We start from the raw sequence: 15,589 nt of genomic DNA on the forward strand, positions 1-15,589 counted from the left end.
CTAATAGTTTAGGATTCTAAGTGTAAGTGATAAATTACAATTGATAGTGATGTCAAAAGAATTTTTGATTGTGATGAAAAATAGAACCTAGGTTGAATGAAATATCTACTTCATTAATTTATTTCCTAGATTAACTTGTTACCATATGACTTAATGCTTTATCTAAGTTAAATAGATTGTATGCTTCATGGATTTAATGCTTAGCTAAAAGAGTTCATTATTGCATGCTTTGCCTGGATTACTTATAATAAGGAGACTGAGATAATTGTTTGCTTCAGCGTTATCTGCGAGGTTAATAGTTTAATTGAGAAAATTGAATAATATTTATTATTAGTGATTAGGAATGATTTTTTAGGGTGGAGATTAACCTTTAACTGTTTCTTAACATCGTAATATCAATTTTTATTTGCTTTATAGTTTATGTTATTTAATTTTTAGTTCAAAAATCAAAATCCCTTTCTTTATTAATTTTTATATTTTGAATAATAAATTGAATAGTAGTCCTCGTGGGTTCGACCCTTGTTTATCACTATACTGAAATAGTTGGTATAAAGAACTAATAAAATCAATAATTAAATTTAATACGGCATACGACACTCATCAAATTTTTGGCGTCGTTGCCGGGACTATTGTTATTCTCTTTATTATTAAAATTTATCTATTTGTGACTAATTAATTTTTACTGTGGAAATTTTAGGTGTATATGTCTGGTGAAGATGATACCCAAGAAAGGTTATTTAGGCTTAAACAATATCTTGAGTCATCATCAGCTTCTCATTCTTCAAGGACAATCACCGATAATCCACTATTTTAACATCTTGCTCCACAAGTCAATCTGGTTAAAGTGCCATTACTGTCTGACAACGAATCTGATTCTGACAATTTAGTTCGATCCTATAGAACAATGGCCCTGCAAAGGACATTGAAAGAGTTGGCAACGCCAGATCTTGACCAACAACCGCTTTGCATCCAGTATCCACCTTTGGATGTTAACTTTGAGTTGAAGTCGGGCCTCATCCACTTATTGCCTTCTTTCCATGGGCTGCCTGGTGAGGACCCGAATAAACAGAAGGAGTTTCATATTGTCTATTCTAGTATGAAATCTACTGCAGTGACTGAAGAATAAATTAAGCTGTGAGCTTTTAATTTCTCTCTGAAGGATGCAGGTAAAGAATGGTTGTACTATCTTCCACCTGGTACTGTTGAAACATGGAATGGTATGAAGACTATGTTCTTGGAAAGATATTTTCCAGCATCTAAAGTTGGAAGCATCAGGAATGAGATCTGTGGTATAAGGCAATATACAGGAGAATCTTTGTATGAATATTGGGAGAGATTTAAGTGGTTGTGTGCTAGTTCCACTCATCATCAGAAAAGTGATCAACTCCTCATTCAGTACTTTTATGAAGGATTACAATCACTGGATAGGAGTATGATTGATGCAGCAAGTGGGGGTGCACTAGTTGATAAGACTCTTGCTACAGCCCGAAGCTTGATTTCTAATAAGGCAGCTAACTCACAACAGTTTGGCATTCGCCAAGATCCTACTCCACCACCCAAATCAGCTAATGAAGTGAGCACCTCTAAATCTAATCAGCTTGGTCAAAAATTGGTCCAATTAACTGCAGTGGTACAACAACTTGTTTAGGGCAACAGGTGAGGCCATGTGGAATCTGTTAGGTTGTGGGGCATGCTACTGATACTTGCGCTACTCTATTTGAGGGAGAGACTGAGGGTGTTAATGTTGTAGGAAATTTCCTTGGTCAACTAGGTCAGATGTACTATGAACCATTTTCACAAACTTATAATCCTGGTTGGTGTGAACATCCAAATCTTCATTATGGGAATCAGCAACAAGTTGCTCCATAGTCTACACCTGCGAGACCACCTGGTTTCACTTTGCAACAGCAGTCTCAACATAATTTTGTACCTAGACCATCACAAGCACCGCAAGTTACTCCACCACCAAGTGCCAAACCCTCTACTGAGGATTTAATCAATGCAATTGCTACAAATACTCTTCAGTTTCAACAAACCACCCAAGCATCCATCAAAAGTTTGGAGAATCAGGTGGGACAATTAGCAGCATCATATAATAGGTTGGAAGCTCATCTGTCTAATAAATTTCCTTCACAATCTGAGATGAATCCCAAGAAGAATGCTAGTGCAGTATCTTTACGAAGAGAGAAGCAATATGATCAACCTAGTCCTTCAATGCCTATTAAATTGTCTTCCAAGCCACAAGTTGATTGCTTGGTTGATGAAGATGTGCCTCCAAAGACAACCACCCTACACAACCAACCCCTAAGCCTACTTTTGTCACCTCACCTCACCTCTTTTCCAAGCAGACTAAAGAAGACTAAAAAGGAAGAGGTTGACAAGGAAATTCTTGATACATTCCGCAAGGTAGAAGTGAATATTCCTCTTCTAGACGCTATTAAACAAGTGTCGCGCTATGCCAAGTTTTTGAAATAATTGTGCACTAATAAGCATAAGTTGAGGGGTAATGAAAAAGTTAGTGTTGGGTAGAATGTTTTTGTAGTTCTTCAAAAGAAGCTTCCACCAAAGTGTAAGGATCCTGGTACTTTTACTATCCCTTGCACTATTGGTAATAAAAGAATTGAGCATTGTATGTTGGATTTGGGAGCCTCTATCAATGTCATGCCATTCTCCATTTATGCTTCATTGAATCTTTGTCCACTTGAAGAAACAGGGGTTATTATTCAACTTGCTCATAGGTCGAATGCTTATCCCAGGGGTGTAATAGAAGATGTTTTAGTTCAAGTGAATGAATTGGTGTTTCCGGCTGATTTTTATGTTCTTGATATGGAAGATAAATCTATTCCATGCTCCACTCCAATTTTGTTGGGGAGATCATTCATGAAAACTGCAAGAACTATGATTGATGTGCATGACGGTACATTGACCATGGAATTTGATGGGGAGACAATTCGATTTGATATTTTTGAGGCTATGAGGTATCCAAGTGATGTATATGCTGTTTACTCTCTTGATGTGTTAAATATCCTATCTCAACGAGTTTTAGATTTTCAAAATGAAGATTGTTTGGAGGTTGTGTTGAGAGAGCATCTTGTGTTGACCGATGAATATTTTTCTGATGAGATCATGGATGTCATAACCACACTCAATAGTGGTTTTGACAAGACTTTTAAGAAGGTTGCATTTCTATATTTACCGATTTCTAATGAGAAATTGCAGCCATCAATTGTTCAAGCTCCTACACTTGAATTGAAGCCACTTCCGGAGCATCTCAAATATGTTTATTTGGGGAAGAACAAGACACTTCCAGTTATAATTGCAATTAATCTTAACCAAGTTCAAGAAGAAAAATTAATGAGAGTACTTCAAGAATATAAAACAGCCATTGGGTGGTCTATTGCTGATATTAAGGGGATTAGCCCTTCTATGTGCATGCACTGAATTTTACTTGAAGAAGGGCCTAAACCAACACGTGAGGCACAACGGAGATTAAATCCACCTATGATGGAGGTTGTAAAAAAGGAGATACTGAAGCTCCTTAGTGTGGGTATTATTTACCCAATTTTTGACAGTCAATGGGTGAGTCCAGTTCAGGTAGTGCCAAAGATGTCTGGAATCACAGTGGTAAAGAACGATGAAAACGAGCTTGTGCCAAAAAGAATGCAAATCAGGTGGCGAGTTTGTATAGACTATCGAAAGTTGAATGCAGCAACTCGTAAAGATCACTTTCCATTACCTTTTATTAATCAGATGCTTGAGCGGTTAGTAGGTCATCCTTATTATTGTTTTCTTGATGGTTATTCGGGATATAATCAGATTTTTATAGCTCCTGAAGATCAAGAGAAGACAACCTTCACATGCCCTTTTGGTACATTCGCTTTCCGATGTATGTCGCTTGGGTTATGTAATGCTCCTGCCACTTTTCAACGATGTATGATGAGCATTTTTTCAGAATATATTGAATACATCATTGATGTTTTTATGGATGATTTTAGTGTTTATGGTGACTCATTTGATCGATGCCTTCATAATCTCACTTTGGTACTCCAGTGATGTATTGAAACTAACCTTGTGTTTAATTGGGAAAAATGCCATTTTACGGTAAACCAAGGTATAGTTTTGGGTCATGTGATTTCAGTCAAGGGAATAGAGGTTGATAAGGCAAAGATTGATTTAATTCATTCTCTACCATATGCGACTAGTGTGAAAGAAGTGAGATCATTCCTTGGGCATGCCGAGTTTTATAGGAGATTTATCAAAGATTTCTCTCAAATTTCCACACCACTATGCAAACTTCTTCAAAATGATGTAAAATTCGAGTTTAATGAAAAGTGTTTAGTGGCTTTCAACTTATTAAAAGAGTCTTTGACTATAGCTCCTATAATTCAGCCACCAAATTGGGAGCTACATTTTGAACTCATGTGTGATGCAAGTGACTATGCCGTGGGAGGTGTTCTTTGGCATATACTATGCTTCTTGCACTCTTAATGATGCTCCACTTAATTATTCCACCATTGAAAAAGAGCTCTTGGCGGTCATTTTTCCCTTGGAAAAGTTTCGGTCATACTTGATTGGAACTAAAGTGATTGTTTATACCAATCATGCTGCTCTTCGCTGTCTATTGGAAAAGAAAGAAGCCAAGCCTCAGCTGGTTAGATGGACTCTACTTCTTCAAGAGTTTGATTCGGAAATAAAAGATAAAAAGGGTTCTGAGAATTTGGTGCCGGACCACTTGAGTCGTCTTATTCGGGATGAAGATATTTTTTCCATAGAAGAAAAATTTCTGGATGAGCAACTCCTCGCAATGCAAGAAGTTATTTCCTGGTATGCCGACATTGTAAACTACCTTGCTTCAAAGGAGTTACCAAGTGATCTCACACAAGCACAACGGAACAAGATCAAGCATGATGCTCGCCACTATATATGGGACAAACCTTATCTTTGGAAGCATTGTACAGATCAAATCATTCGAAGGTGTGTACCCAAATCTAAATTCTGTTCCATCCTTGCTTTTCGTCATGCTTCTGCTTGTGGTGGACACTTTGTACCTAAAAGGATAGCTCGTAAGATATTCGATAGTGGGTTCTATTGCCCCACTGTTTTCAAAGATTCTTATGCTTATTGTAAGGCATGTGATCGTTGTCAATGAGTTGGTAACATAACGACCAAGGATCAAATGCCTCAAACTCCTATTTTAATTCTTGAGATTTTTTATGTTTGGGGTATGGATTTCATGGGACTGTTCCCATCCTCTTTCGGCTATGAATATATTCTTTTGCCAGTGGACTACGTGTCTAAATGGGTGGAAGCAATTGCAACTAGAACGGATAATTCAAAAACAGTGATGGATTTCATTCGCTCCAACATTTTTGTGCGCTTTGGTACACCCAAGGCCATACTTAGTGATTGAGGCACTCATTTTTCTAATAAGATTTTAAAAGCATTATTTCGACGCTATAGTGTAACTCACAAGGTGACAGTTGCTTATCATCCACAAGCCAACGGGCAAGCGGAGGTGTCTAATCATGAAATCAAATTGATTCTTGAGAAGACCGTAAATCCAAACCAGAAAGATTGGAGTACTATAACGACCCAAATTTGCTAATAGGGCTTTGGGCCTTGATTAGCATGCCTGGAAGGCAATAAATGATTTAATAAGTTAATATGTGAATTTATGTGATATGTGATAGAAATGCATGTTTAGTTGAATTAAATATGCATGTTGGCCCTGTTTGGATATTAGGGGTGCATTTGTGATTTTAGCCTGTTGAGGGCATAAATATGATAAATATGACATGCATGTGATATATTCCTGTGTAGCACGATCCGAGACAGTCCTGGGGAGCAGTTAGCCCAAAAGTCACAACGGGGTTGAGAATCCGACTCAGGGCGAGTCGAGGGGTATTTTGGGTGTTAGATGTATTATTGGGTTATCGGGGTATGGAAGTAAATATTCGGAGATATATTTGAGGTTAGAGTGTATAGGAAAGAATATTGGGGAAATTAATATTTTGGACCTCGAGGAATCAGCGGGATTAGGTAAATGACTAAATTGCCCTTGGGTCAATTAAGGATAGAGGCTAAGCTTAAGGGGCAACTTGGTCATTTTGTGAGAATAAATTTAGATATAGTTAAGTAAAAGAAACTGCTGGAACCAAAGGGAAGGATCAGTTTATAGCTTAATCCTCTCAAAGTCGGTTTATTACTCTGGACTGTGGTGTGTGAGCTTGGGAGAATTTCAGCAGAAATCCAAGGCTTGAGGCTTGTGTGAGAGAGCTTTGAAGGTGGGGGAGCAAAGAAGGCCAAGAATTATTAGCTGAGGTAAGGAGTTTAACCTTCAAATTTTCTGAGTTTCTGTAGAATTGTAGTTTAAACCACGAATTGCATGTGAATTGGGATTATGATGTTAAGTTTGATTGTGAGCTGAGTTTCATGGCTGTGTGAACTTATAGCAAAGTTTAGATGGTGTGGTTGAGGGACTTAAGCTTAATTTCTGGGTTGAATTGCTGGGTTGAGGTGATTTTGGGTGAGTTGGAAAATGCAGGAAGAGATGAAGATTTCTGGGTTTGGAGGTGGGGGTCGCTGCCCTAGGAGGGGCATGCCGTGGCCCGTGTGCGTGCTTGGCCATGGGAGGCTAAGGAGTTGGATGCGCGCCGCGACCCGTGTGTGCTTCAGTGAAGTGCTAGCCTCTATTTCGAGGCTAGCCGCGGCGCTTGTGGGTAGGGCCGCGGCTCTTAGTGCCAGTTTGTGTTTTTAAGTGTGTTTAGGCTTGGGAACTCAAAGGTTAAGGCTCGGGATGGATTTCATCACCCGGATTGATGGAATTCAATGTTCCGGAGATTATAATTATGGTTCAAGGTTATCTAATGGGTTAGAACTTGATGGGTGAATATTGTTAATGTGTTGTGACTAGGGATTCGGCGAGGCTCAAGTTAGAGGACTGTGCTCAGGATATCAGCGCTCGGAGAGCTCGGGACACAGGTAAGAGAACCCTTGTTCCCATAGAGCTTGTATGCAGGGCTGAGCCCTAATATGTTTGAATTGCAGGGCGTAGCCCTTTGATTGAATTTGTTAGTGTTCAGTATTCATTTATTATGCTATGAATGCTATTGTGTAAATGTTCGGCAAGAGCCGGGAACGGTGCAGGCCGAGGTCGGCAGGGGCCGGGAACAGCAAAGGACTGGGAGCAGCGTTGAGCACATGGAGTGCGAGTTTCCAAGGCGAGACCTCTAAAGGATACCTGGGATATCCTCACGGGGTGGACTGCAAACCCAGGGCCTGGTAAAGCACCTGGGACGGCTTGGCCGTATGTGTTTAGCCTATTGATGGTCTATTTATATGCTATGTGCTGGTTTTGCATATGTTATCTGTTTATGGGTCTTCTTGTTGGGCTTCGGCTCTCGGGTGCTCTGTGGTGCAGGTAAGGGCAAGGAGAAAGCCAACCAACCATGAGTGTAGCAAGCATGAGGCGGTGTGTACATGTTTGGCCTGCCTGGCTGCCACAGCCAAAGGATTTTGGGAAATGATTGTAATAAAACCTAGATTTTGTCGTTTAGCCGACTTGGTCGTATTTATATGTTGTAAATATTTCTAAACTGTATTTTGGGATCCCTGGTGTTAAACTTTTATGATTTTCAATGAAATAGAGTTATTTCTAAAATTTCTACTCTGCTTATGACTTAATTACACTTTTGATTTAAAAGCCTAGATTAGCGAGTGAATGCACATTTTTAAACTCACTTAGTAATGGCTCTAAGGTAGTAGGGTGTTACAACTTGGTATCATAGCGAGCCAAGGTTATTGGTTCTGGAGATTGACCGAACATGTACGCTCGCTGTCAGTGACAAGCTCAACTCAGGATTGGTTGGTATGATTGTCTAATATGCTTGAATACATGCTTGAATGTCCTGTTTTCCTGCTTATTTTATATAGAGCATGATGAATGAGTTAACATATGCATGATGCCAGGGCATGGCCCGTTGTGTGTTATATGCTATATGTATGCTATATGAGATACTGTTAGTGGATGGCTAATGTGTTTGGGAGGTGGTTTTGGATGTTGTTATCATGCCTGATGAGCGGCATCGTTGGTTGCAGGCATATTTGTTGAGATGCCTCGACAATCATCTAGACTCTGTGGCAGTAGGGCCGAGGATGACAATCAGGGTCAGGACCCTCCACCTACCCCACAGAATTGGCAAGAGATGTTTGCTGAGATGGAAGCGAGACTGCAGCGAACAGAGGAAGAGCTGCGACAGTTAAGGCTGGGCTGCCAGTTCAGCAGGTTGCGGCGCCAGTGCCGGTTCAATCTGCTATGGAGAATAAGTGGGAACCTTTGTATGAGAGGTTCAGGAAACAACATCCTCCCACCTTTGAGGGTGGACTAGACCCACTGCGAGCAGAGTAGTGGATGAATATGATTTCCTCAATTTTGGATTTTATATGGGTTCAGGGAAATGAGAGGGTGGCTTGTGCTAGTTACATGTTTAGGGAAGATGCCCGCATCTGGTGGGACGTGGTGGTTCAGAGAAGGAATGTAACATTTATTACTTGGGAAGAGTTCAGAAACTTTTTTAATGAGAAGTACTACAGCGTGGCAGTTCGACCTGCGAAGGTTGACGAGTTCATCAACCTAACTCAAAATCAATTGACAGTGACAGAGTATGCTTTGAAGTTTGACAGACTGGCGAAGTTTGCGCTAGATTTAGTGCTGACTGATGCGGCCATAAGGGACAGGTTTGTGCGGGGGCTAAACGTTATGATTGCCCGCGATGTGAATATTAATTTGGATCCAGCGACTACTACTTATGCCCAGGTAGTGGACAAGGCCCTTACAGCTGAGAGGGCTGAAGATCAGATATGGAAAGAAAGCGTTGTTAGGCGCGATGCCAGGAGGACAGTGCCTCCTTTTGTTGGATCCAGTCGAGTTGGTGGTTTTAGTGAGCAGAAGAGGAAGACCCCAGATTCCTTTGTTCCTCCCAGTTCAGATAGGAGGGCACGGGATGCTTCTACTTGCCGACAGGGTGAAAGTGACAACTGGAGGAGCTTTCCAATGTGTCCGCGATGCAGGTGACGACACCAGGGTGAGTGCAGGATCAGGGCCTACTTTGTTTGTTGGAGCGTCAGTCATCTGAAGAGGGATTGCCCTCAAGTCAAGAAAGAGGAGCAGAAGCAGAGTGACATTCTTGCTCCTGCCAGGGTATTTACTTTGACTCAGACTGAGGCAAAGGCTAGCCCCTCAGTTGTGACAGGTCAAATCTCTAGTGCTGGTTCTCTGTATACTGCATTGTTTGATTCAGGGGCTACCCATTCATTTGTATCTGCTAGAGTGATAGATCAGCTTTGTAGACCTAGTGGTGTGTATGCTAAGGGATTTCAGACTTTTTCGCCAACAGGAGAACTGGTAGTCTCTAGGAAATGGATTAGAGCATTGCCTGTAGAGGTAGATGGTAGGGAACTGTCTGTGGATTTGATTGAGTTAAACATGGATGACTTTTATATGATTCTAGGGATGGGTTGGTTATCGAAGTATGGGGCAACAATCGACTGCAAGCGCAGAATTTTGACTTTTGAATAGGAAGGGGAGGCACCCTTTGTATTTTTGGGGACAGTTAGTGGACCGCGAGTACCAATGATTTCAGCGAGCATTGTGGATACTTCTAGGGTGGTGTCGGTTGGACCGGGTGAGACTAGATTGGTGTGTGAGTTTTCGGATTTGTTTCCGGCAGATTTGTCAGGGTTGCCGCCGTAGCGGGAGATTGACTTTGTTATAGAGTTGGTACCAGGAGCGGAGCCAGTATCTAGGACACCTTACAAAATGGCTCCAGCAGAACTGAAGGTGTTGAAGATTCAAATGCAAGAGTTACTTGATTTTGGGTTCATCAGACCGAGTTTCTCACCATGGGGTGCTCCAGTATTGTTTGTTAAGAAGAAGGATGGATCCCTTAGGATGTGTATTGATTACAGGGACCTAAATAAGTTAACCATTAAGAACAAGTATCCACTTCCTAGGATCGACGATTTATTTGATCAGTTACAGGGAAGAACAATGTTTTCCAAGATAGACCTCCGATCAGGTTACCATCAGTTAAGGATTATAGAGGAGGACATACCAAATATTGCTTTCTGAACGAGGTATGGACACTATGAATTCCTGGTTATGTCCTTTAGATTAACCAATGCCCCAGCAGCCTTTATGGACATGATGAATAGGGTTTTCAGAGATTATTTTGATAAGCTTGTGATTGTGTTCATCGACGACATCTTGGTGTATTCTCAGTCGGAGACGGAGCACGAGCAGCATCTGCGGTTGGTTCTACAGCGGTTGAGGGAGCATAAGTTATATGCTAAGTTCAGTAAGTGTGAGTTCTGGTTACCACAAGTTACATTTCTGGGACATATTGTCAGTAAGGAGGGGATTCTGGTTGACCCAAGTAAGATTGAGGCGGTCAGAGATTTGCCTAGACCGAGCAATGTTCCTAAAGTGAGAAGCTTTTTGGGCTTAGCGGGGTACTATCGGCGGTTCGTTGAGGGGTTCTCCAGAGTAGCTACGCCATTAACAGAACTAACAAAGAAGAAGATAAGGTATGTCTGGACGGACAGATGTGAGAATAGTTTTAAGGAGCTGAAGCGGCGATTCATCACCACGCCAGTGTTAAGTTTGCCGGTAGATAATGAAAAGTTTGAGGTTTATTGTGATGCATCCTGCAGGGTTTGGGGTGCATGATGATGGAAGCGGGTAAGGTGATAGCCTATGCATCGAGACAGTTAAAGGAGTATGAGCAGAGGTATCCCATGCATGATTTGGAGTTGGTTGCGGTGGTGTTTGCACTTAAGATTTGGAGACATTATCTCTATGGTGAGAAGTGCGAGATATACACTGACCATAAGAGCCTAAAGTATTTCTTTACTCAGAAGGACCTGAATATGTGCCAGAGGCGGTGGCCGAAATTTGTTAAGGATTATGATTGCGATATCCTATACCATCCTGGGAAGGCTAATGTGGTGGCTGATGCATTGAGTCGGAAAGGCCCAGGACAGTTGTTTAGTTCAAGGCAAATATCTGATAAGCTGGCCGAGGAGATGACCAGAGCAGGTATAGAGGTGGTGGTTGGTCAGTTGGCCAACATCACTCTTCAATCTACACTCCTTGAGAGGATCAAGGAGGCGCAGGGAAAAGATTCCCAGTTGAGAGGTCACAAAGAGAATGTCTTAGTCGAGCGACCAAGGACTTTTCTATATCAGAGATGGGATTATTGAAGTACAAGGGTCAGATCTGCGTTCCGATGGATTATGATATCCGGCGGGAGATTTTAGATGAATCGCATACTACTCCCTATTCTTTGCATCCGGGTACAACGAAGATGTATCAGGATTTGAGAGCTCTGTATTGGTGGTCGGGCATGAAGAGAGATGTGGTGGATTATGTGGCCAAGTGCTTAACATGTCAACAGGTCAAGGCTGAGCATCAGAGGCTAGCAGGGTTGCTGCAGCCTCTAGGGATCCCTAAATGGAAGTGGGAAGATATCACTATGGACTTTGTGGTTGGTTTGCCGAGGACCGTGGGACAGCATGACTCGGTGTGGGTGATTGTGGATAGGTATACCAAGTCCACCCACTTTTTGCCTGTTAGGACAACTTATACTGTGGAGCAGTATGTTGAGTTGTATGTGAAGGAGATTGTTCAACTTCATGGGGCTCCGAGGTCGATAGTATCCAACAGAGACCCCACCTTCACTTCCAAGTTCTGGGAGAGTCTGCAGAAGGCTATGGGCACGCAGTTACGATTTAGTACCGCTTATCATCCTCAGACAATGGACAGTCTGAGAGGATGATTCAGATATTGGAGGACATGTTGCGAGCCTGTGTGCTAGATTTTGGGGGATCGTGGAGTAAGTATCTCCCTTTGATCGAGTTCTCATACAACAATAGTTACCAGGCGACCATTGGAGTGGCTCCGTACGAGATGCTCTATGGAAGGAAGTGTAGATCACCTGTTCATTGGGATGAGACAGGTGAGAGGAGATATCTGGGTCCATAGATGGTTCAGAGGACCAATGAGGCGATTAAGAAGATTAGAGCGTGAATGCTCGCCTCCCAGAGTCGTCAGAAGAACTATTCGAACCTGAAATGCATGGGCGTGGAATTTCAGGTTGGTGACCATGTGTTTCTTAGGGTTTCACCTTTGAGGGCAGTGAAACGGTTTGGTGTTCGGGGCAAGTTAAGCCCTAGGTTTGTTGGCCCCCTCGAGGTTCTGGAGTGGGTTGGGGAAGTAGCTTACAGACTAGCGATGCCTCCAGCTTTATCAGGGGTTCATGATTTTTTCCATGTGTCCATGCTCCGGAAGTATGTGTCAGACTCAACGCACATTCTAAGTTATGAGAATATGGAGCTTGATCAAGATTTGTCCTATGAGGAGAAGTCGGTTCAGGTTCTTGACTGAAAAGATAAAGTCTTGTGGAGCAAGACCATCGCCTTGGTGAAAGTTCTGTGGAGGAACAGCAAGGTTGAAGAGGCGACGTGGGAACTTGAATCAAAGATGAGAGAGCGGTATCTCGAATTGTTCAGGTAATTTCGAGGACGAAATTTCTATAAGGAGGGGATAGTTGTAACGACCCAAATTTGCTAATAGGGCTTTGGGCCTTAATTAGCGTGCCTGGAAGGCAATAAATGATTTAATAAGTTAATATGTGAATTTATGTGATATGTGATAGAAATGCATGTTTAGTTGAATTAAATATGCATGTGGGCCCCGTTTGGATATTAGGGGCGTGTTTGTGATTTTAGCCCGTTGAGGGCGTAAATGTGATAAATATGATATGCATGTGATATATTCCTGTGTAGCACGATCCGAGACAGTCCTGGGAGCAGTTAGCCGGAAAGTCACAACGGGGTTGAGAATCCGACTCAGGGCGAGTCGAGGGGTATTTTGGGTGTTAGATGTATTATTGGGTTATTGGGGTATGGAAGTAAATATTCGGAGATATATTTGAGGTTAGAGTGTATAGGAAAGAATATTGGGGAAATTAATATTTTGGACCTCGAGGACTTAGCGGGATTAGGTAAATGACTAAATTGCCCTTGGGTCAATTAAGGATAGAGGCTAAGCTTAAGGGGCAGCTTGGTCATTTTGTGAGAATAAAGTTAGATATAGTTAAGTAAAAGAAATTGCTGGAACCAAAGGGAAGGATCAGTTTATAGCTTAATCCTCTCAAAGTCGGTTTATTACTCTGGACTGTGGTGTGTGAGCTTGGGAGAATTTCAGCAGAAATCCAAGGCTTGATGCTTGTGTGAGAGAGCTTTGAAGGTGGGGGAGCAAAGAAGGCCAGGAATTATCAGCTGAGGTAAGGAGTTTAACCTTCAATTTCATTATTTCTTTAAAAATCACAAAAACCACCATTCCTCTTTCTTCTTTGTCCCATAATTCTCATCACAGAACCCACATCAATTTCTCCATTTCCCTTTGTTTTCTTCATTCTTCTTCCATCACAATCACCCTAAATCATTCAAAGGAGGTTTGCATTCACTTTCAATACTCTCATCAAGTAAGTTTTTCTTTGATCAATTTTTCAATTGTGAAGAGTATTTGTTTTGTCTATTTCACAATTGAAATGTGGTGGATTTTGGAAGCATTTGTGTGGTTGTTTATGTTGGTATACAATGTCTCTTGCATTAATTTGTTTATTAATTCATGCACATTATGATTTTTGTGAACTTTTACTCTATGGTGTATAAGTTGTTGGAGTTGGTATTTTTCTGCACTCTATGTGTTTGATAAAATGCTTGAGAGGAATGAATTAAAGGGTTGGTGTATGAGTGTTCTTGGTGTATGTTGGAAGTGGTTGTGTATGATTAGTATGGATGCATTGTGTCGTTTTGGCACTAGAATTGGTGACATTTAAACTTTCTTTTTGGCATGGTTCTAGGTTGGTCATTGAGGTGATTTTCCCTTAATATTTTGGTAACTAACAATGGTGTTTTTGGGTTTTTGTTCTTCATTTTTCTAATTTTTGGGCAGCCATGGCTCGAAAGACAAATAGAAATTAAGCTTCTTCATCGACGCCAATTCCCTATGATCCCCAAAGGTTTGTGTCCACTGAAGCCTATGAGAGTTACATGACTTCCATTGCTCATGACAAGGCGTGGGTCCCTGAACGAGGATTTGATCTCCACATGCATCATGATCAACCATTCCTAATGCATCAAATTGAGTCTCGGGGTTGGGAAAAATTGTGTCCACATCCTGAACCGAGCATTGGTCCTATTGTTCGTGAATTTTATGCCAATGCTGTGGTTTATGTGAAAATGTCATTCAAAGCAACTGATATTAATAGCTACTATGAGCTACCCCACTTTCAACGTGATGAATATGTTTCTGTTAAAGATAATCTTAATCTTCAGGCTATCATTGATGATATTACAATGTTTGGTGCTGTATGGACCTTATATAGTAATGGGGCTCCTTGCTACATCAAAGCCGCTTATCTGGATAGCAATACAAAAGCATGGCAGCGGTTCATGGGGGCAAAATTAATGCCGACAGCCCAACTTGGTCACATTGATATTCATGAGGCAATTCTCCTTTATGATATTCTCATTGAGAAAACAATTAATGTGGGGCAAATTATTCATGGCTCCATCATCCGAAGTATGAGCCAATTAACGAATGAATTTTATGTTCCCTCATTGATCACTGCGTTATGCAAGAAGGCGGGTGTTCCTTGGGATGAATCTGAAGACAAAGTGCATCATTGCGCATTATTGATCACAATACCCTTGATCGATTGAAGGGAAAAACCGCTGCTCAATCTAATGATCAAGTCCAATCTTTTATTCTGGCACCTGTTCCCCCTCTGAATGATAGTAGAAGAACCACTCAAACATTTGCAAGCTTTGGAGCAAGAGGTTTATCATGGACGACTTGATATTCGAGCCAATACTCAACATATCTTAGCTCACAACCAGAGGTTTGTGGAATATGCGAGCTATCAAGATATCTATTATAGGATGGATCAGGCTTGCTTGAATGTGGATATGTCTGGATATCCACCTCCTCCTACTTGGTTGGAGGCTTACCCACCACCGGTTCCCATGCCCATTGTGCCATATCAAACCCATGGTGATGAGGATGCTACTGGGGCTGCGGATATGGATATTCCTGGGGAGTAACTTGTTTTGAGGGAGTTTTTCTTTCCTCTCTTTACAATTTATTTTCTATTTTCCTAAGTCCATTGAGGACAATGTACTGTTTAAGTGTGGGGGAAGGAAAGGAAAAAAAAAACTGTTTTACATTGGTTATTTTCTGTTTTGTTATGTCTTTGTTAACTATATGTTATTTTCTTTTTATTTAGTGTCTGTTAGTATCTGTCTTTAATTTTAGTTCAGTTGTGTTGGTCTTGTTGAAAGCATTGGTCGATGATGAAACTTTGAATTGTGCTTAAAGTGATGTTAGACAATGCGGAATTTTTTATGATTTGTGTGCTTGACTCCTATGTGAATTGCTATTTTGATTTATGTTGTTTTTCACTCTATGCACGATTGAATTCACCACTTGAATGTATTGGAAAAAAAACATTTATGCTTGTTGAAA

General features: G+C 41.2%; 1 protein-coding gene across 1 annotated transcript; it reads left to right on the top strand.

Moving 5' to 3' along the window:
• The first annotated feature begins 904 nt into the window (after positions 1–904).
• Positions 905–2,475, top strand: LOC133806469 (uncharacterized). The gene is made up of 3 exons (XM_062244567.1): positions 905–1,111; positions 1,160–1,630; positions 1,870–2,475. The coding sequence occupies exons 1-3, from the start codon at positions 905–907 to the stop codon at positions 2,473–2,475; spliced, it is 1,284 nt and encodes a 427-aa protein (XP_062100551.1).
• The last annotated feature ends 13,114 nt before the right edge of the window (positions 2,476–15,589 follow it).

The sequence above is a fragment of the Humulus lupulus genome, chromosome X (assembly GCF_963169125.1).
Source record: "Humulus lupulus chromosome X, drHumLupu1.1, whole genome shotgun sequence".
NCBI lineage: Eukaryota > Viridiplantae > Streptophyta > Magnoliopsida > Rosales > Cannabaceae > Humulus > Humulus lupulus.